The sequence below is a fragment of the Phyllostomus discolor genome, chromosome 1 (assembly GCF_004126475.2).
Source record: "Phyllostomus discolor isolate MPI-MPIP mPhyDis1 chromosome 1, mPhyDis1.pri.v3, whole genome shotgun sequence".
In the NCBI taxonomy this organism is placed as follows: domain Eukaryota; kingdom Metazoa; phylum Chordata; class Mammalia; order Chiroptera; family Phyllostomidae; genus Phyllostomus; species Phyllostomus discolor.
In genome coordinates, this window is record NC_040903.2 from 215,485,647 (window position 1) to 215,504,111 (window position 18,465).

Consider the following 18,465-nt stretch of genomic DNA (forward strand, 5'->3'; position numbering starts at 1 on the left):
GAGTCTCTGTGGCAGTTGGCTACAGCAGCCACGGGAAACTCAGAGACCCGGAAGCTGAGGTCTGGGAGGAGGGCCCAAGGCCTCTGAGTGGAGTGCATGGCGGGGGGCGTGGTTGCAGGGGTGGCAGGCCCGCCCTGGGGCGTCCCTCACCCCACCTGTGGCCCCGGCGTCTCTCAGGAGAGGTACACCTGCCCCAGCCTGGCCTTGCACCCGCGGGAGCCCGTGTTCCTGGCGCAGACCAACGGCAACTACCTGGCCCTCTTCTCCGCGGTGTGGCCCTACCGGATGAGCAGGAGGCGGCGCTACGAAGGGCACAAGGTACCGCCCCCTCCCCGTCCCGTTGTCCAGGGGGCACCAAGCACTGGCCCCAGAGCCCCCCCCCCCCCCGCCCCACGACAGCGGCCCTGCCCCAGGCCCCAGCTGCTGGGCAGAGGAGGGTTCCCCTGACTTGCTGGCTCACGTAGATGTGTCCTGGGGGAGGGGGCAGGGTAGAACGGGGATGGGGGCCTGGGGCATGGTGGCCGTCGGCGGGCGGGACACCGTCAGCCATGCTGGAGCTAGGCTCCACCGAAGCAGCCTGGCAGCATGGCCCGCCTCGGCCCGCCCCTCTGCGGACTGGACGCCCCGCCCCTCTTCGGACTGGACGCCACGCCCCCAGCCCCGCCCCCCCTCCCGGCTGCGTGAGGCTGCGTGCAGGGCCGCGGGGCGGCCCGCTCACCCTTGTCACCCTCTGCAGGTGGAAGGCTACTCGGTGGGCTGCGAGTGCTCCCCGGACGGCGACCTGCTGGTGACGGGCAGCGCCGACGGCCGGGTCCTGCTCTACTGCTTCCGCACGGCCAGCCGCGCGCGCACGCTGCACGGGCACACGCAGGCCTGCGTGGGCGCCACCTTCCACCCCGTGCTGCCCTCCGTCCTCGCCACCTGCTCCTGGGAGGGCGACGTTAAGATCTGGCACTGAGCCTCCGGGGCGGAGCCTCCTGGACGTTTGCCGCCTATCTGCCGGCCTGGCTGCCCCCCTTTGGGGGTGGGGGGCTCCCCGTCAGGCCTGGCTGGAAGCCGTCCCGCGCGCCCCTCAGTCTCCCCGTCTGTGGGATGGGGATGAGAGACCCTGGTGTCGGGGCTGTGAGGGCTGCGTGGGCGAGGGTGCGGGCACGCCACTCGTGACTACAGTAAAGTGGGAGCTGCACTGTCACTGAGGTGGTCTTTGGAAAGTGCTGACTGTGTTGGCTGTTCCTCCCGCCGCGCCTGGGAAGAGGGGTCCCCAGGAGAGTGGGGGGCTCCAGGGCTCAGGGGCTGTCCTCAGGAACCCTGTGCCACAGTGTGGCAGGCCCTCCAGTGTCACCGGCCCACCTGGCCCCTCTGCACAGGCGCGGCCAGCCGGGTCGGCTCCGCCCAGGCGTGCACGCCGCCCACACGAGTGTGTCTGCCCGAGCGCCGGGGCGACTCGGAGGAACCTCAGGGAGTCGGCCAAGAGACCCGGCGGCTGGGCTGTGGCAGGCTGAGCTCTCATCCAGGACTGTGACCGAGGGGCTGCCCAGGACCCCAGGGACTCACCCACAGGCCTGGGGACCACAGGAACCGTGCCTCAGGATGGGAGGGTCCCAGCAGTCTTGGAGGACTTCCTGGAGGAGGCAGCCTGCGAGCTGGCGAGGGGGCACCCCCAGCAGAGGACCCGAGGAGAGGCCCGTGGGTGGGCGGGGGTGGGGTGGGGGAGCCGCAGGAGCAGTGGGCACCTGCTCTTCCGTGCCGGTCCCCTTGGCCCTCGGGTGGGGAGATACCTGGGGGTCCCCAGAAGCCACGGGGGCCGTCAGCACCCCTTCTCCGTGGGGTTCAGCAGCTCCATGCCCTGGAGGTGCCCGCTGCCTGCCAACCCCGCTGGGGAGTGACTTCACTGGGGAGAACGGGCGCTGCGCCCTCCCTCGGTCGCTCTCCCTCCCAGGAGCCTTCCCAGAAGCCCCCTCCGCCCCTCCACAGGAGGTGGGGCGCTCACCACGTGCAACCTCACAGTGAGAAAGCTGAACCTGGGAAGTGTGGAGCGGGGAGGGGGGAGAAGTGTGGGCTGCGGCTGCGCCCGTCCACCTGGGCTTCCGGTTGGGTTCTGTCGTGGGGGAAGGACCCCTCCCCCGGAGGCGCCAGTGTGGCCGTGGGTGGGCGCCGCCTGGCCCAGGCCCGGCCCGTCCCTGACCAGTAGCGTGTGGAACTCGTGTGGCCCCGGTGAGGTGGGCACGGCCCCCGCTGTCCTGGCTCAGGAAACCAGCGCCCGGAAGGCGGAGGGAGGATCCCAGGGCCGTGTGATGCTGGAGCCTGTGCCCTCGCCCTCCCTCGGGGCCCCTGCGGCCCAGCCTGGAGCTCTGTGTGGAGCTGCCAGCTTCCTAGGGGTCCCTGTCCTCGGGCGCCAGAGGGGGAGCCGGCCCAGGGCCACGCAGCTGGTGGCGGAGCCCGCTCTGCACTGCCTACTGGGGTGGGAAGGAGCGTGGGCGTGGGCCGGTGGGGCCCCGCTGGGGGCGCTGGGGCTCCCTGTGGAGGGAGCAGGGGTGGGTGGAGAGGGGCACCCCACACCAGCTGCGCTGGCTTTGGAGGCCCCGGCAGGACAGGCTGTGGGGCCTGCAGCCCATCTGGGGGCGTCTCGGGCTCCGCGGTGACAATGTGGGGCCGGGACCTAGATCTTCAGGGGCCTCCGAGCCGAGGCTGCCCAGCCCTTGGGGTCTCAGCCCTGCTGCCTCGTCACATGGCTAGCATGAGGGCGGGGGGCAGGGAGGCCTCCGAGAGAGCAGCCACTGGGGGCCAGGGCGGGGCGTTCCCTCCACCCTCCCAGTTGCCCCCTAGATCAGTGAGGGTCACTTCTTCCATCTGCCCGAGGGGAAGTGGCCCCGGGAGGGGAGAGGAGGGGGTCCCTGAGCCTCCTCACGGCCCTTCTGGCTCTGGGGCGAGGGGGGTGGGCTGCTTCCCTGGCAGGTCTGCTCCCTGGGGCGGGCAGCAGGGACAGCTCTGGCCGCCTCTGCAGAGGCAGCCCAGGGCCGGGAACCACAGCCAAGGACCCCCCCATCCCCACCCCAACTTGGGGTCTCCTGGCGAGAGGCAGACCCAGGAGACGTGAAGCTGGGCGGGTGAGGGAACTTCAGGGCATGTGCTGGGCTGAGGTGGTCGCCCGTGGGCAGGGCCACCGGTGCCCCCTCAGGGCGCCACAGGTGACTGGGCGCGTGGAGGGACAAGGCAGTGTCACGGGAGCCCCGAGGAGCACACCCACGCAGATGCCGCGTGGCGGGGGTGCCCAGCCCCGGGCGGGGGGGCGGCGCTAACCACTCTACCCACTGTGTCCCAGGAGATGGACGCAGGCGTGGGAACAGCTCCGGGGAACGGGAAGCTCTTGGGGAGCAGATTTGCAGGACAACCAGGCAGGACTTGCAGAAATGGGAAGCGTTTGTAACTGAAGCCGAACCCTCAGTGGCCGCCGGGTGCGGGGGGCAGCCGGGTGGGACTGAGCGCGGGCCGTCCGGGGAGGGCACCAGGCAGAGGGCACCGCGAGGAGGGGGGAAGGGAGAGAGCGGGCAGAGGTTTTGCGACAATAATAGCCGAGCCTTGTCCAGAACTGATGAAGTGCACCGACCCACAGACACAGGGCGCCCTGGGGATTCCTAAGGAGAACGAATCCACCGCCAGACACACCTCAGGGAAACGGCAGGAAGCCCGAGCCAAGGGGAGGTGCTCGGTGGCGGGAGAGAACCGGTCAGACGGCCGGTGGAGGAACAGCTCCCGGGGTGGGGGGGGGGCGGGCAGGGGGCCCCCCACCAGCAAGGCCAGCGCAGGCGGCACCCGGGGGGTGTTCTCCCCAGACACTGGCAGGACAGGCATCTTCGGAGAAATAGAAACTGGGGGTCACCAGCGACGTCTGAGATGCAGGGCAGGACGGGGGTGCCCGGCCGGCAGGGGACGCAGGACGGGGGGCAGCGACGACGCCCGGCAGCTCAGCGGGGGGCTCTGACTCTGGGCAACAGCTGTCGAGAGCCAGGGCACACAGGTGGGGGGACACCCGGGGCCCCAGGTACCCGGGGTCGGAAGGCAGCGGGGAGAAGAAACCACTCCGACCCGGGCTTCCCACCGATGTCTTTTATTAGCGAATGTAAAATACAGTACTGACAGACGGCATGCATCGCGGACAACGGGAGAGCAAGCCACGGGAGCGCGAGTCGGAGGGCCTCATTGCGTCTGAGGTAGAGCGAGGGGGGCTGGGGGGCGGGGGCGGGGGGGCGAGCACCGGCCCCACTCGGGACGACGGACCGCGGGAGAGCTGGGGGCGCTGCGCCGGCCACACGGAAACAGCTGAGAACGTCTCACGTCCCTGCACCCGTCCAGTCCCCCTCTTTGTGCAGAGAGCTCCGGGGTCCCCTCGTCACCGGCGCGCTGGGCGTCTCCGAGAGACGCCCTCCTCCCCTCCAGGGGCCAGGCCCCGCTGGCTCTCACCCGGGAAAGAAAGGAGCTTTGTGTTGGAAACGCCAAGGCTGCCGTCCAGGGAGCTGGAGGCCAAGTGCGTTTTAAGAAAGACCCTTTTTCTCTAGAAAAATAGTTTCGCTTTATAAAAGGGGGGGAACGCTCATCTCGGGTGGGGAGAGATGTCGGCGTGTGAGGACCGTTCTCGGCGAGCTCCGTCGTGGGGCGGGGGGGGGGGCACACGTGTGGCGGGGGTCCTTTTCTCGGGCTGCACGGGGTCAGGTGGGAGAGAGGGGCTCTTGCGGGCGGGGCCCAGGAGACAGGTGTCTGGGGACAGGTGGGCAGGCCCCCTGGGGTGCTGGGCGGATGGCCCGGCGCTCCGTGGCCTGAGCCCGCAGGGAGGCGCTCAGTTGAGCAAGGTCCCGTAGAGCTGGGCCTTCGTGAGGCTGTCCTTGCGGCTCAGCCCCGAGCCCCCAGTCCGCGGGAAGGCCGGTTGGGGGCTCAGGCGGGCGGCGGGGCGCATCTCGGGGGACGCCTCCATGGAGCTGGGCTCCAGGGAGTCCCTGGAGCTGTGCAGGCTGTGCTCGGGCTCGGGGCTGTCGGCCACCCCGCACAGGTGCCCCCCGAGCCTCTCCCCGTCGCCCTCGCTGGCCGAGTAGCTGGGCCTCGGGCTGCTGGGGCCACCAGCCCGCAGGAAGCAGGGCTCTGCCAGGGGGCCCTGGGAGAGGTCGTCGCCCTCCGAGAAGCTGTCGGCCTTGTAGCTGGCGTAGAGAGGGCTGGCCCGGCCCTCGGCCTTCTGGCCCGGGCCGCCCCCGCTGTAGTAGCGTTCCGGGAAGCTGCCGGGGGAGGCCCGCCTGGCGGCCACCGGGAAGGAGTAGGCGCCGATGTCCTCCACGCTCAGGGGCCGCCACTGGCCACGCGCATCCTCCCGGGGCAGCCGGGCCGACCCCGGCTTGGCCCGCAGGCTCCACAGGTTTGGGGGCACCAGGGCCTGCTGGGGGCCCGGGGAGGCCGGGTAGCGGTAGGGCTCGGCCGAGTAGGGGGACAAGGTCCGCGCGAACCCCGGGGCCACCTCGGCCTCCAGCGGGGCCGCCGCCGCGGCCGCGGCCTTGGAGAAGCGCAGGCTGCCCGGGTAGGCGGCGGCGGCGGCGGCGGGCGGCGGGCGCGGCAGCCGCGGCTCGCGGCTGTTCAGGTAGAGCGCCTGCTGGGAGGCGGCCAGCGCGCCGGCCTGGCCCTGCTCCTTCTCCTCCGACGTGGCGCTGAAGCTCGAGTAGGAGCTGGACGTGGGCAGCGAGCCCGCGTAGCCCGGGAAGGCCTCGCGCCCGAAGGCCGCCGGGAAGGCCGCCGCCTCGGCCTCCTCCTCCTCCTCGGCGGCGCTGTCGGTGGAGTTCTGGGCCCGCAGGAAGCCCACGTCGGTCACCGAGGCGTCCGCGCTGGGCCGCCGGTCGCGCGGCGGCTCCTCGGGGCAGTAGAGCGCGGTGTCGCTGCAGTAGACGTCCCCCTTGTAGGGGGGCCTGAGGCTCTGCTGCTCCGCCCGGTCGCGGAAGGCCAGGTCGCGGGCCGAGGCGTCCGACAGGCGGGAGGACAGGCTGGCGGGGTCCGGCTTCTCCAGCACCTTGGCGATGACGCAGGCGGGCACGCTGTCGGCGTAGGCCGGGCGGCAGAGCGGCGAGGGCAGGCTGCAGCCGTGCTGCTCCAGGTGCAGGCTCACGCGCTCCTGGAAGTCCGAGGGCAGCTGCGGCGGCGGCGAGAGGAGGGGCGGGGCGGGGGCGGGGGGCGGGGGGCGGGGTCTGGTCAGCCTCGGGCTCACACGCAGGCAGGCGGAGGGACCACCGCCTGCAGCGTGGGCCCAAGATGCTCCTGGATTCCCCTGAGGACCCCGGGTCTGGCTCAGCCCCGTTCGCTCGGGGTTGCAGGTCCCGCCTCCCCTTCCCCCCCCGCACCCTCCGAGGGGCTGACTTGCTTCCCCGAGGTGCCCCGGGTGCTTCTGCAGGAGACAGACTCAGAAACACATGCAACAAAGATCCAGGGCCTGGCGCCTTGGGGGGGTGTCCCACTACTGTTTGGTCTATTTTGTGAGTGTCTCGGTGTGGCCCAGGGCAAGGGAACAGGGACAGAGGCCTGGGTGAGGGGAGCGTGAGGGGGGGTGGGGGCCCTGGGTCAGCCTGGCTTTGGCACCAGGGAGGGCCGTGGCCTGGGCGGAGTCACTTCCGTGTGCGGCCAGTTCTCCCGTCCCCGAAGCCGGTCCTTGCGCCCTCACCAGGCGGCAGGGTCTCTGTGAGGCCCACAGAGGGTGGCTCGGCGTGCGGGGGGCTTGGAGCCGGGACAGGGAGCAGCCCCCAGAGGACCCCGAGGGGTTCGCAGGCCGACCGGGCGGGGTGAGGAGCTGTGCGTGGGTGTGGCCTGCCCCTGCCTCTCAGGAAGGGTAGGAGCCTGCAGGAGCAGGACGGGCTTGGGCTCCCCCCCCCCCCCCCCCGTGTCTGTCCCTCAAGGGTGGGGAGGGGCCTCAGGGTGGGACCTGCACAGGAGGAGCCCTGAGAGGTCCCGGGGCGCCTGGCTGGGCGGGGCCCACGTTACCTCGGACACCTTGTGGCCCCTGCCGTAGGCCTGGCTGCACTGCAGCAGCTGGGCCGCTAGATTGCAGTCCTTCCTGTAGAGCTCCTGCAAGACAAGAGGGGGCGTCGGCCGGGAGCCCCCCCATGCCCCCCCAGGGTCCCTGCACCCTGACCGGAGCCCCGGGGGGGGGGGGGGACAGGGCGGGTGGGGTGGCTCTGCTGTCAGCCGGACCAAGACTCTCCCGGGCCTCACGCTGCCGCCATGCAGAGGGCGGGCCTCGGCTCTGACTGGCAGCTGCTGGGGTGTGAAGGGGCCTGTGGGGTCCCAGAGGGGAGCCTCTTGCCTGGTGGGGGCGGGGGCGGCAGAAGAGCCCCCCCGCATGGGAAGGCTGGCGGCTTGAGGACGGCCGCCCCCTCTCCGACTCCCCGCCCCCACCCCACCCCTGTGCTCTCAGCGCGGCCTGGGTGAGTGGGGCGCGGGGCCGTGGGGTGCAGGTCCAGGTGGGGACCTGCTCGGCCTCCCGAGCTGAAGACAGATGCAAACAGCAGGGCTCGGGGGACTCGGTCTCCTCTTCGGAAAATCTCTGCTGCATGTGCCTGTGGCTGGGCCTGTCCTCCCCGCCCCCCACCCAGGGGCCCTACTCGGGGAGGGCGGGACATCCAGGAGGCGGGGGCCACCAGCGGGCCCAGCACCACCGGAATGGCCTGCGTGCGGCTTGTGCAGGTTCTAGCTGATGGGGCCGCCCCCACCAGCCCCCCGCCCCACTCCCCTCTCCTCCACCTGCACCTTGTGAGGCTGATGCCCCAAGTTGGCCTGCACAGTGGAGGGAACCCGGGTCCCCAGCCCCTCAAGACCTCCTTGGGCCTCCCGGAGAGGGCAGAGGGGGCTGAGAGCGGAGAACTGACCCCCCCCCCCCCCCCCACCGAGAGGACCCAGACACGCTGCCCGGCATCAGGGGTCTGTGGGCACTGCCCGGCCAGCCTGGGCCTGCCACGGGGTCAACAGCAGACTTGAGAGCTGCCCTGTCCTGGGCCCGCCCCCTTTCATCTGCGCGCACGCACCTCTCCGGTGCCACTGTACCTGCTGAGGACACCTCCTGCCCCTCCCCGGCGCCCCCGCCCAGGTTGTGGCAGGACCCACGGCCCCCCTCACGCCCACGTCCGTGATCTGTCGGCCCTGTTGCTTCCTCCCAGCTTCCGCCCACCCCCATGGCTGCCGTCCTGGCCGGGCCGCCACCGGTTCCGCCAAGACTGTTGCCCCGGCCCCCCGGTCTCCCCACTCCGGCCCTCGTCCTGCCGTGTGTTCCCGGCAGGGCTGCCGCGTGAGGCCCCGTAAAAGTGGGCGTCCCGTGCGGCTGCTCCTGTGCCCAAGACCCTTCCGGCCCCTGCCCACTCCCTGGCCTCCGCTCCAGCCTCTCTGCCGCTCTCCGAGTCACCAGGGCCCGCCCAGGCCAGCCCCCTCACCCGCTGCAGGCCTCGGCTCCAGCCGGCCCCGCCGGGAGCATCCTGTTGAAACGCGCTCGCCCGGCAGCTGGCAGCGCCCCAGCGCCACCCCCTGCTTGGTTTTTCTCAGGACGTTTAGCGCTTCTAACACACCGCCCAGTGTGCGCCTCCCTCTCGCCCCGTCTGCCTCCCCCGCTCAGACGGAGTGCCACACGGGCAGGGGATTTTTGCCCGTGTTGTTCACACCACATCCTCAGGGCCCGGTGGGGCCTGGCAAGGAGCAGACGCTAACTGGGGGACGAGCGGCCGGTGGCCAGCGATCCACGGAGGGCGGCTGGGCTCAGCCCCTGTGGCCCTTGATGTCAGCCCCCGTGGGCGGCCACGTGGCTCTGGTGCCCCCGGGGAGTGGCCACGCCCCCACCCTGGGGTCAGGAGGCCCTGGTTTGAGGGAGAAAACACTACCCAAGTGTTCCCAACCTCGGTCCCCTTTCCCTCCAGGACGCCCTTGGCAGTGTGTCTGGCTGGGCAGCCCTGCCCTCCCGCGGTGCCTGCCCCCCCCCCCCCCCCCGCAGCCCTGGGCCAGCCCCTCCCACCTGGGGGCGGAAGGGCTGGAAGGACCCGACACTCACGTTGTCCTCTGACAGCTTGTCGATGGTCACCTTGGCCTCCAGCAGGTGGCTGTTGAGGGCGACGATCTCGTGGCTCAGCGCCCGCTTCTCCTCCTCATAGTGCTGGCCCTGGGGCGGGGGGCGGGGGGCGGGGGGAGGAGGCGGTCAGTGCCGGGTGGTCCGCCCGGGCCTGGGGCTCCAGTCCAGTTGTCCCCTTGGGCCCCCTGTGTGCCCTCCTGCAGCCCATCACGACGAGGTGTTCGGAGGCCCACGGGACTCGGGGTCCACACCGCGCCGCCCCAACAAGCCAGACGGCCTCAGGGGCGTCACTGCCTCTCCGAGCCTCTGTGTCTCCTCCGCCAAGACAGGGCGGGGGCTGGCCTCCGGGGTCTGGGGTGTGGCTGCGTGAGGGCGCCTTGTGCTCGACCTAAAGCCTGGCCCATCTCACTCGACGGGGGAAACTGAGGCCCAGAAAGGAAAGGGCCCTTGTCCAGGCTCCCAGCAGAGCCGGCCTAGCACCCAGGCCGGCCTGCCACGGCCAGCTGGCAGCACCTCGGAGGCAGGAGGCAGGTGTGTGCTGCACACCCAGTTTGACTCTCAAAAACAAAAGCAGCTCGTAACCAAAGGAGAGGCAACTCCCGCCTTCGAGGGAGGGGGAGACACCAGCACCCGCCCAGCCCTTCCCGGGCGGCCAGCCTTAGAAGTCTTGTGCCCAAAGTCCGAGAACACGGGGAGGCCCGCCACCACCCCCATGACCCCTCCACACTGCGGGCTGGCCAGCCGGCGATGAGCAGAGGACAGGCGGTGCCGCAGAGGGGGTGGGCTGGCTCGGGAGCTCCTCCAGGAGGGGCGGTGCTGCACACCCCCTCCCCGGGCTGGGCGCCGGCTCTGGCTTGCCTGTTGGGCACGGCTGGGGCCCAACCGGCTCTGGCTCGTGCAGGACCCGAGCTCAGGCCTCTGCCCTCCCGGCCCACGTCTCTGGGCTGATGCTGCGCTGGGGTCACCGTCCCCAGCGCATGTCCTCTCCCTCTCAGCCCCGCCTACCCGCCTCCAGGCTGGGCACTTGCGCCCTGCTGCTGGGGCTCTGGGGGCCTCACCCCTGTACCTCATTCGCACCTACTGAGAGCCCCACTCAGTGCAGAAAGGGTGGGGCAGGCCCAGCCCCATTGGGCGTGGGGTGAGGGGCGTGTGCCCCAGGAACAAAGGCCTGTGACCTTTGTTCCAGCTCCTGCCTGGGCTCCTGCCTGGGCAAGGGGGGCCAGCGAGGCCCCGCCACAGCTGGGCTCCAGGGGCGCAGAGCGTGGGGCGGCCCTCACCATGCGGTACAGCTTGTCCTCCAGCTCCTGGTTGATCCTCTGCAGCGCCATGTAGTTGCTCTGGATCCTGGAACGGGAGGCAACGGGGCCACCGCTGGGCCAGGCCCGGCCTTCCCGGGACCCCCACGCGGCTGCACACGGCCCGCTGAGCGAGGCCAGGCCGGGCCCACCCACCACACCCTCCCTGGTCTGACTGCTCCTGCTCCCGGCAGCAAATGTCTGGTCGAAGCTACCTGGCCAGAGGCCTTTCCCGGGCCAGGGCCGAGGGCCCCTGGGGACAGGAGGGAGGGCCTGTCTTCCACCAGTGACTCTGCCCAGCCCTCACTCGGGGCCAGCGCGCCCCCACGTCACACGGCGCTGACCAGCCTGGCTACGAGTGGACATGCAGTAGCTCGTGCGCTGGGAGGAGACTTGAGAGTGTGTGCCGGGCCCTGAGTGGCGGCGGTGGTGAGACTCGGCCCCCGGGGGGAGGGTGAGGCCAGAGGTGCTTGAAGCGGCAAGGGCAGGGCTGAGCCTGTAACCAGGACCGTCAAGGTCGGCCCCCCCCCCCCCCCCCCCCCGGTACTCGGGGGAGACGCTCAGGAAGTCCAGCAGGACAGGCCCTCCAGGGAGGGGCAGGCCGCCTCCTCTCTGGCAAACCCTGGCTCGGGCTGCGCCGGCCACCGTGCCCTGCGAACATTTGAAAGAAGCCAGGCCAGCGACGAAGCTGGCGTTCTCTCTGCGTCCTTCCTAAAGGGTGGCACGCTTCCAACCACGCCCATCTGCGGTGTGTGGGCGGAGCCTGTGCGCGGGCGGGTTTCCGGGGAGTAGTAACTCGGGGGTCCCACAGCCCTCCGCACACGGCAGTCACTGCCGTGCTGCCCAAGGGAACTGTCCCTAAGCGCTAGTCCACCTCCACGGTTAGACTTAGATTTTCCCATCAGGGGCCCCGGGGGATAGTGGCCGGGGCCCTGGGGAGCCAGCTGGGGTCTGGAGCTGGCGGCCCCCGCGCCCCGCTGTACTAGGAGACAGAGGAATGGGCTGCGGGTGGGGAGGGAGGTGGCTGGAACGAGCCCAGCCCAGCAGCGGTCAAACCCAGGACCGCACCCTGCGTTGGTAGCTCTTGTCACAAAGTGGGACTTTGGAAACAGAGCTTACCTTCAGTGGGCCCAGGACTCGCCACCCGCGAACGGAGCGGCCAGCTCTAGTGGAAGGCTGAGCGCAGGCAGCAGGGGTCTCCGAGCCCCGCCCAGGCCCCGCCCCCAGCCCCGCCCCCTGACCTGCGCAACTTCTCCGTGACCTTCTCCAGTTCCTCCTGGGCACGCCGCAGCTCGATCTCCAGGTAGTGGCGCGTGGAGTCGAACTCGGTCTCGAGCTTCTCGAGCTTGTGCGTGGTGTAGGACAGCCGCTTGCGCAGCTCGCCCTTCTGCTCCTGCAGCGCGCTGCAACGACACGCGGCGGCGGGCCGGGCCACGACGCTGAGCGCGGGAAACTGAGGCCCGTGCGGGCCCGCCGGGCGCACCGTGGGTGCCCGCCGCGTGCGCCCGGCTGCACTCATACGTTAGCGTGTGCACGCACGCGCTCCCCACAACCCCTTCCCAGCGGGCGGCCCTTGAGGCTTAGGGACCCTTGGGTCAGTCCCTGTGCCTCCAGCAGCGCCCCAGCAGAAATCAGCCCCTGCGGGGTCACCTTCATTGACCACAGAACCTGGCCAGTGGTTGGGGGGCTACGGGACCCTGAACAGGAGAGCACCCGTCAGCACCCGGGTTCCGGATAACACAGCTTACGCAGGCCCCCACTTTTGCTCCTTTGCAGCACTGGGTAGGGACGCTAGGTCACACAGGTGGCAATGCCATGCCCTCCTGTCCCCAGATTGGCTGTATGGCCCTGCCAGGGGGACGGTGGGTGGGGATGCCCAGGGCCCAGAGTGGTGGCCAGCTAGCTGCACACAGCATTGGACGCTCAGGAAAGCCCGGGACTGCTCGTCTTGTTCCCCCTCCTCCAGGAAGACCTCCAGGGCCCAGGGCCCGCTCCTGGGCCTCTGTTTTTCCCACAGACTGGGGGCTCCTCTGGGACCCCAGGGTGCTAAGCCCTGATGCCCAGGGGACAGAGACGGGACAATCCACCCTTTGAACCACATGCTTCCCTCTGGGAAGAAGGGACCACCCCCCCCCCCCCGCCCCTTGGACACCAAGCCCTGGTCCAAGAAAAATTCTGCCCAGAGATGCCCAGGTCTGAGGGCTGCAGCCCTCGTCACAAACACAGGTGGCATCCGTGCCCCCCAGAAGAGGTGAGGGCATCGTCCAGTCACCCACGTGGCCCCCCAAACCCCGAGTCCTCCCCCTCTGGCCACACACCTGGGCCATCACCACCTGCTCCGGACCCTGACGCTTCCGAGACCTGCGACCCCAGCTCACCGCGCCCCTCACGCCAGCCCACCCCATCCCGAAGACCAAGTACCCATGGGGCGCCCCGCAGCGCCCCACCCCACCCCTCAGAGCCAGCTGCCCTTCCTCCCCCGCCATGGCCGCCACCCACAGGCACAGCGGGGACCCCGCCGTCACACGCATTGCCCACTGCTCCCGTGACCCCGCCGCAGCGCCTACAGCCCACCCACTGCCGCCCCCTGTCCTCCCCCGCCCTCCGGCCCCGCCGCGTTCCCAGCATCTCACAGCAGCGAGTACGACAACCACGAGTCCCGCCCCACAAGCCTGCGGTCTCAGGGGAGACGCGATGACAAGGGAACAGCTTTGTCAATGAGGCGAGTGTGGGAGGGAGCAGGGCGGGGCTGTGAGGTGGGGCGCAGGCCGAGCCGGAGCCTCCCCGGGGCCCCGGGCAGAGACCGCCCACGCACCAGGGGCCCACCCTCCAGAGCCCCCGTTCACCCTTGGCCTTTGGGTGGCTTTGCACCCATGCTGGGTGGCTCTGTCCCGCCAGCCCTCAGGTGCTGTTCCCACCCTCCCTGAGCCCTTGACACCCAGCCCCCCCAAGCTGTGCCCTGGCCAGCCCTGAGCTGGCAGCATCCCCAGGCCCTGACTCTGCCCCCTCTTGACCCCACTGCCTGCCTGCCAGCCGGGACCCTCGGTCACAGCAAACCCCCAGAGCTCCAGCCACACGGCCCCCACCCATGCCATCCGGACTCTGTCTTGTCCGCAGACCCCCGACCTTGCCCAGGCCGGTCCTCAGGGCCCTGGCCGGCACCCCTGCCCCTCCCCTGCCCCTCCCCACGCATCCCGGGGAAGTCTCCCCATGCCCAGCCCCGCCTGGACCCCCGAGGGCCTCCATTCCCAGTCTGGGCCTCTCCCTGGGCCCTGCTCCCCCAGGCCCGGCCGCCCACCTGCCTCTCCCCCAAGACAGCCCACAAGCACCGCACACTCCGTGTGTCCAACGCTGGCCACTCTCGGGCACGGCCGCCCTCAGTCCCCAGTCAGACCAGGAAAGGCCGTGGTGACCCCCTTCTTCCCTGCCCCTCACACCCCATCGCCAAGTGCTGGGGTTCAGGCTCAGCCTCTCTGAAGCCGTGGCCCTGTCCCCGCCTCGGCCTGGTTCAGGAATGGCCCTCCCCTCCCGGGGCGCTAACCTGGGCCCTGCCTGGCCTCAGCCTGTCTCTGCCCAGGGGACGCCCCCTCTTGGGAAGCGGGGAGGCCACGGTGGCCCCTGCACCGCCCTGGGGCCCTGGAGCCTTTGAGCGATGATGCAGGGATGCGGGCCCGTGCGGAAGCCGGGAAGGTGGGGGATTGCCCCGCCCTGGCCCAGAGGCTCGGCCTCCCCCACAGACGGGCCCCAGAGGTACAGGGAGGGTGTGGAGGTCCGGCCCATGCCACACACCCCCGGCCAGGGCCACCCTCCCAGGCGGGGGAGTGGGGGAGCCCTGCTGAGATCACAGCCTGGCGGGGTCCCCTGAGTCCCTGGCGAGGTGAAGCGGGATCTGACCCCGACCTGACAGGGTGGGGTGCGTGGGTGCCCCTGCTCCCCTCCTGCCCGTGGGGAGCCCGGGGGCGCTTTTCTGCCTCCCTCGAAACAGGGATGAGGTCGCTGGTGCAGGGTGGGGCCTGGAGAGGTCCCTCCTGCTTCCACCAGGGCCCCACCTGGCCCTGTGTAGGGGGGACGGGGGGACGGGGGCTGAGCCCAAGGACGGAGCCCGGGGGGAGGGAGGAGGAGGGGCGTGAGCTGTGGGCAGAGGGCGTCTCGCCCGAGAGGGCGGCACAGAAAGGCGGGGGGAGGGTGTGCTGGTGCCGGGCACCCTTCCCTCTCGGGCCCCCCCATCTGCCGGGGGGGTTGCTGGGGACGAGGGCCGCGGGGCGCCAGGGGCCGCGCAGACACAGGCGTGTTACCTGTCCCAGAGCGAGGGCGAGGACCTGGCCAGTCGGCCCTGCAGGACGCGGGGCTGCCCGAGGCACGAGGGCACCCAGGGGCTGCGCAGCCTGTGGGCGAAGAGGACACAGCTGCTCAGATCGGGGGGTGGGGCCGCGCCAGGCCCCCGAGGGCACACATCGCCGAGAGAGGGGTGGGGGCCGCCGCCACCCGGCGCGGGGACACCTGGGCGAGGCGGCCGGGTGGGTGAGCAGGAACCAGGGCGGGGGGCTCCCAGCCGGTGCATCTGCCGCCCTGGCTGGTCGGTCCGAGCCCCCGAGCTCATCAGTGGCACCGAGCCCCCCACTGGTGGCAGGGCCGCGCTCCGGTGAGTGTCCCCTCTCAGGCCTGCACCCATGTCCCAGCCTCGGGGGGAGCCCTGGCGGGGCGGGCTCCCTAGCTCTGGGTTCACCTTGGGCTACCAACCCTTGTCTGCGGGGGGCTGGGTGGGGGGTGGGTGGACGCAGTGTGGACAGAAGTGAGAAGGGACCGTGTCGCCCTGCTGAGGGCAGCCGGATGTCTGTCAGCCTCGGCAGCCCACCGGCCCCCTGGCAGGGGAGGGGCTCGGGAGACCGCCCGGCACCCGGCACCCGGTGACCCAGCACCGGGCACACGGGCAGGAGGAAGCAAGAGCGGGCCGAGCCGGCCAGAAGCGGGGCCTGCTTGCAGCCGGCCGGGAAGGCACGGCGGGGGGGTGGGGGGGATGAGGGGGGAGGGCTGTTTGCTGTGCTGTGTGGCCGGGCAGTGGGGTTCTGGGGGATCTAAAGTTCTTCTTTTATACTTTCCTGGCTCTGTCCTAATTCCTGCAGTGAGGACGACAAACATCAAAGAAAATTTTCACTGAGGAGAAATTCTGGTCCAGAGAAGGAGGACGGTCTTAAGCGCGGATGGAACAAGCGGAGGGAGGGGCGCAGCCAGGGTGCTCCCGCCGTGGCCGCGGGCCCCGCTTTCCTGTCTATAACATGGGCCACCCTGACCCCGAGCCCCTGGCTCGGCTCATGAGGCCACCGGCCCGTGACTGCTGTTAGGGGACACACAGAGGGTTGGCCTGGGAGCCAGGGCTGGCCTGCGCTGAGTCAGGGGGACCACGGTGACCCCGGGTCCCCGAGTGGGCGTGAGCGTCCTCTCCCTGTGTCTCTGCCATGCTTGGACCCTGGGGAGCAGCTGGGGCTCCGGAGGCCGGCAGACATCTGACTGCTCCCCCAGGGAGTGGCTGGCTCAGGGACCGGGGAGACCCACCGGGCCAGCTTTGGGGGTGCTGTGGGACCGACGGTGGGTCTTTAGGGACACGGGTGGGAAGGGACACTCAGCCCGTACCAGGAGCGTCCCTCATCTTAGCTCGGGAGGGGCGACCCATCCCATCAGCCGCACTGTACAGAGATGCAGATGGCCGCAGCCACCAGGGGCCACCCTCCAGCCTGGGCCAGGAGCACTGCAGGCCACACTCTGACCCCGATACACCTTCTGAAAGGGACAAGTGGCCTCTCATCCCTTTCTGAGTCCCTCCAAATGTGGCCACACACATCCGTCCTCCAGGCCACGATCCACACTGCCCCTCCTCCTGGAGTGGCCCTTGACTTCTTGCTCCGAGTCCCCAGACCCCCTCCTTTGTTGTGAGGCTCAGCTGCAATGCCTCCTCTTCCAGGAAGCCTTTCTTGGTTCTTCCCTCTTTCCTCATCTCTCCCCATCAGTCCCAGACTGTCTCCTGCTGCCCCTCCACGACCTGTGGCCACCTGGAGCCCTGGCCCAGGGGGTCTGCCCGCCCCACTCCCCTCGAGGGGCAGGGCTGGGTATGAGGCAGCTGGGGGGGCCTTGGTGGGCTGAAGGCGTCTGGAGGGCCTACAGCCGCCCCACAGCCAGGCGAGGGCTCGCGTCCCTGCAGCGCGTGGGCCCGGCCTGTCTGCCGTGGCTCTCGGGCTGGTGCCGACTCCAGTCACGCTCCGGGAGCGCCAGATTCCACGCAGGCTGCAGGCTGCGGGCAGCTCCACACCCTGGGGACTCTGTCCCCGCATCCCCTCCGCCACCAGGGTAGCTGTCCCTCCCCTTAGCTCCAGGTTGGCGCCTTCCCACCCGGCACCCGCAGGGGACCCGGATGGGCCCGTCACGGCTCCTTGTCAGCGAGCATCGCAGGGGCTGAGTGACGGTATGGTCCTCCGGCTCCCAGTGTGCCCCAGCAGCCAGGTGGCATGGCCCCAGACCCGCCAGACCACACCCCACTTCTGCTCGGGATCCCCCGTAACTCCTCACCCAGAATCCCTGCCCCCCCCCCCGACCCCGGGACCCAAGACGGCCCCACCTCGCCCCGGGCTGGCATGCTTCACTCACCCTGGCCCCTCCTTCCCCACCTCGGGACCTCCGTCCTTGCCCGTCCCTCAGCCCTGGGCATTGCCTCCTGGCCCTTTGCGGGTCTGCCCTCCCCCCACTGCGCCTCATTCCCCGGGGGGCAGAGGCCTGACTGCCTGCCTGTCCTTCCCCAGGGGACCGCCCCCTCGGGGGCCCAGGGGCGTGTCCCCACAGAGCCCACGGTCTCCGCCCCGCCCCCCACGGGGCAGACCCCAGTCTCTGCAGAAGGCTGCCACCTGCGCTTTCCTCGGGAGGAAGGTGGTCCCTGTGGGAACGCAACGTCTCCAGAGAGTCCTTCTCTACTCCCCTTGACCTTGGTCATTGCCCAGCAGATTCCATCCCCTGTGTCCCGTGGGAGCCCCCCCACTCTGGACGTTTCCCAGGGGCAGGTGGGTGTGAACACCCCCAGAACTGTCCGAGGACCCACCCTGACCCAGGCACACACGCCAGCCTCTCCGTCTAGTCTCAGACTGCCCATTTCACAGGTGAGGAAACTGAGGTTCGAGGCGATCACGAGGGTCACACATGGTGGCCGGGGCTCCACCCGGGCCAACAGCCCTTCCCCAGGTGCTGGGGTGACAGGTCTCATGGCGCCACCGCGGTGCTTCCCACTGAGCTGTCCCCACAGGCAGCCAGACAGGATGTGGGTGTCGTCCACATCGCCGCGGGAGGCAGCGGCCAGAGCCCTGGGCCGGGCGGGGGGTGGGGGGGACGGCGTCAAGGGCGGTGGGGCTGTGCTCCCACTGGAAGCTCTCCCTGGAGGACGGGAGTGCTGGGCACCCGCTGGCCCTGCGCTGTGGCTCGGACACACCTGGCCAGGGCCTGGACCCCCCCCTCGTGGGCCTCCGGGTGGCCCTAGTCAGAGAGGCCAGCAAGAGAAGGCCTGGGCACTCTGGCTCCCTCTTTCCTCGGCTCCGCCTCCCAACCCCTCCTTCGCCACCCCCCTCCCAGCTGCCGCCCTCGCTTGCGCTTCGGCCACCCGAAGAGACCTTCCCACGAGGCCCTCTCCAGGTCTACCCACCGCCAGCATCCTGCGCGACGCCACCCCACCCCCGTCACTGCGAGAAGCCGCCGGGCTGTCCCTCCACCCCGTGCGCCGGGCTGGCTCCAGCCCATGGGAGTTACCCCTCCACCCAGACCACCCATGTACGCTGTCTCTTCTGGAACATTCTCTCCAGCATACGAACAACTCAGCTACTTTTCCCGTCCTGAGAAAATCCCTCCGCGGACCCTCCAGGTGTGCGCCCTGCTCCACGGAAGTGTGCGCGTCCTCGCTGCCGCCCTCCGAGGACCGGTGCTCACCCGGCTCTGGTCCCCGCCACATCAGCAACCTGCCCTCGGAGGTCCCCTCTCAGCCCTCTCCGGATCCGAGCCTCCCCCAGCAGCCAGGGACCCAGCGGACCCCTCCCTGCCTCCCGCAGAGCCCCCGCCGCGGGCTGC

General features: G+C 70.5%; 2 protein-coding genes across 4 annotated transcripts in view; one reads left to right on the forward strand and one right to left on the reverse strand.

The window, feature by feature from the left end:
• The first annotated feature begins 96 nt into the window (after window positions 1–96).
• Window positions 97–1,169, forward strand: LOC114492121 (WD repeat-containing protein 25-like). The gene is made up of 2 exons (XM_028506311.2): window positions 97–318; window positions 737–1,169. Exons 1-2 carry the CDS (start codon window positions 97–99, stop codon window positions 956–958), a joined length of 444 nt encoding a protein of 147 aa, XP_028362112.1. The 3' UTR covers window positions 959–1,169.
• A 3,539-nt stretch (window positions 1,170–4,708) lies between these two features.
• Window positions 4,709–18,465, reverse strand: part of BEGAIN (brain enriched guanylate kinase associated) — a 40,478-nt gene continuing 26,721 nt past the window's right edge. The window contains exons 3-8 of one of the 3 annotated variants that reach the window (XM_036014004.1): window positions 14,664–14,753; window positions 11,610–11,771; window positions 10,351–10,417; window positions 9,056–9,163; window positions 7,006–7,089; window positions 4,709–6,163 (exon numbers count right to left, since the gene is read on the reverse strand). In XM_036014004.1, the coding sequence (XP_035869897.1) occupies window positions 4,835–6,163; window positions 7,006–7,089; window positions 9,056–9,163; window positions 10,351–10,417; window positions 11,610–11,771; window positions 14,664–14,753 (1,840 nt within the window). In that variant the 3' untranslated portion in view covers window positions 4,709–4,834. Of the gene's footprint in view, window positions 6,164–7,005; window positions 7,090–9,055; window positions 9,164–10,350; window positions 10,418–11,609; window positions 11,772–14,663; window positions 15,113–18,465 lie in introns of those variants that run through there. The other 2 variants (XM_028506310.2, XM_036014007.1) reach the window with 2 other exon arrangements.

Excerpts from the sequence above, each read along its gene's own strand:
- LOC114492121 (XM_028506311.2), top strand. The coding sequence starts at position 97 with ATGGCGGGGGGCGTGGTTGCAGGGGTGGCAGGCCCGCCCTGGGGCGTC. Across the intron at positions 319-736 it reads GGCGCTACGAAGGGCACAAG|GTGGAAGGCTACTCGGTGGG; the intron begins GTACCGCCCCCT and ends CACCCTCTGCAG.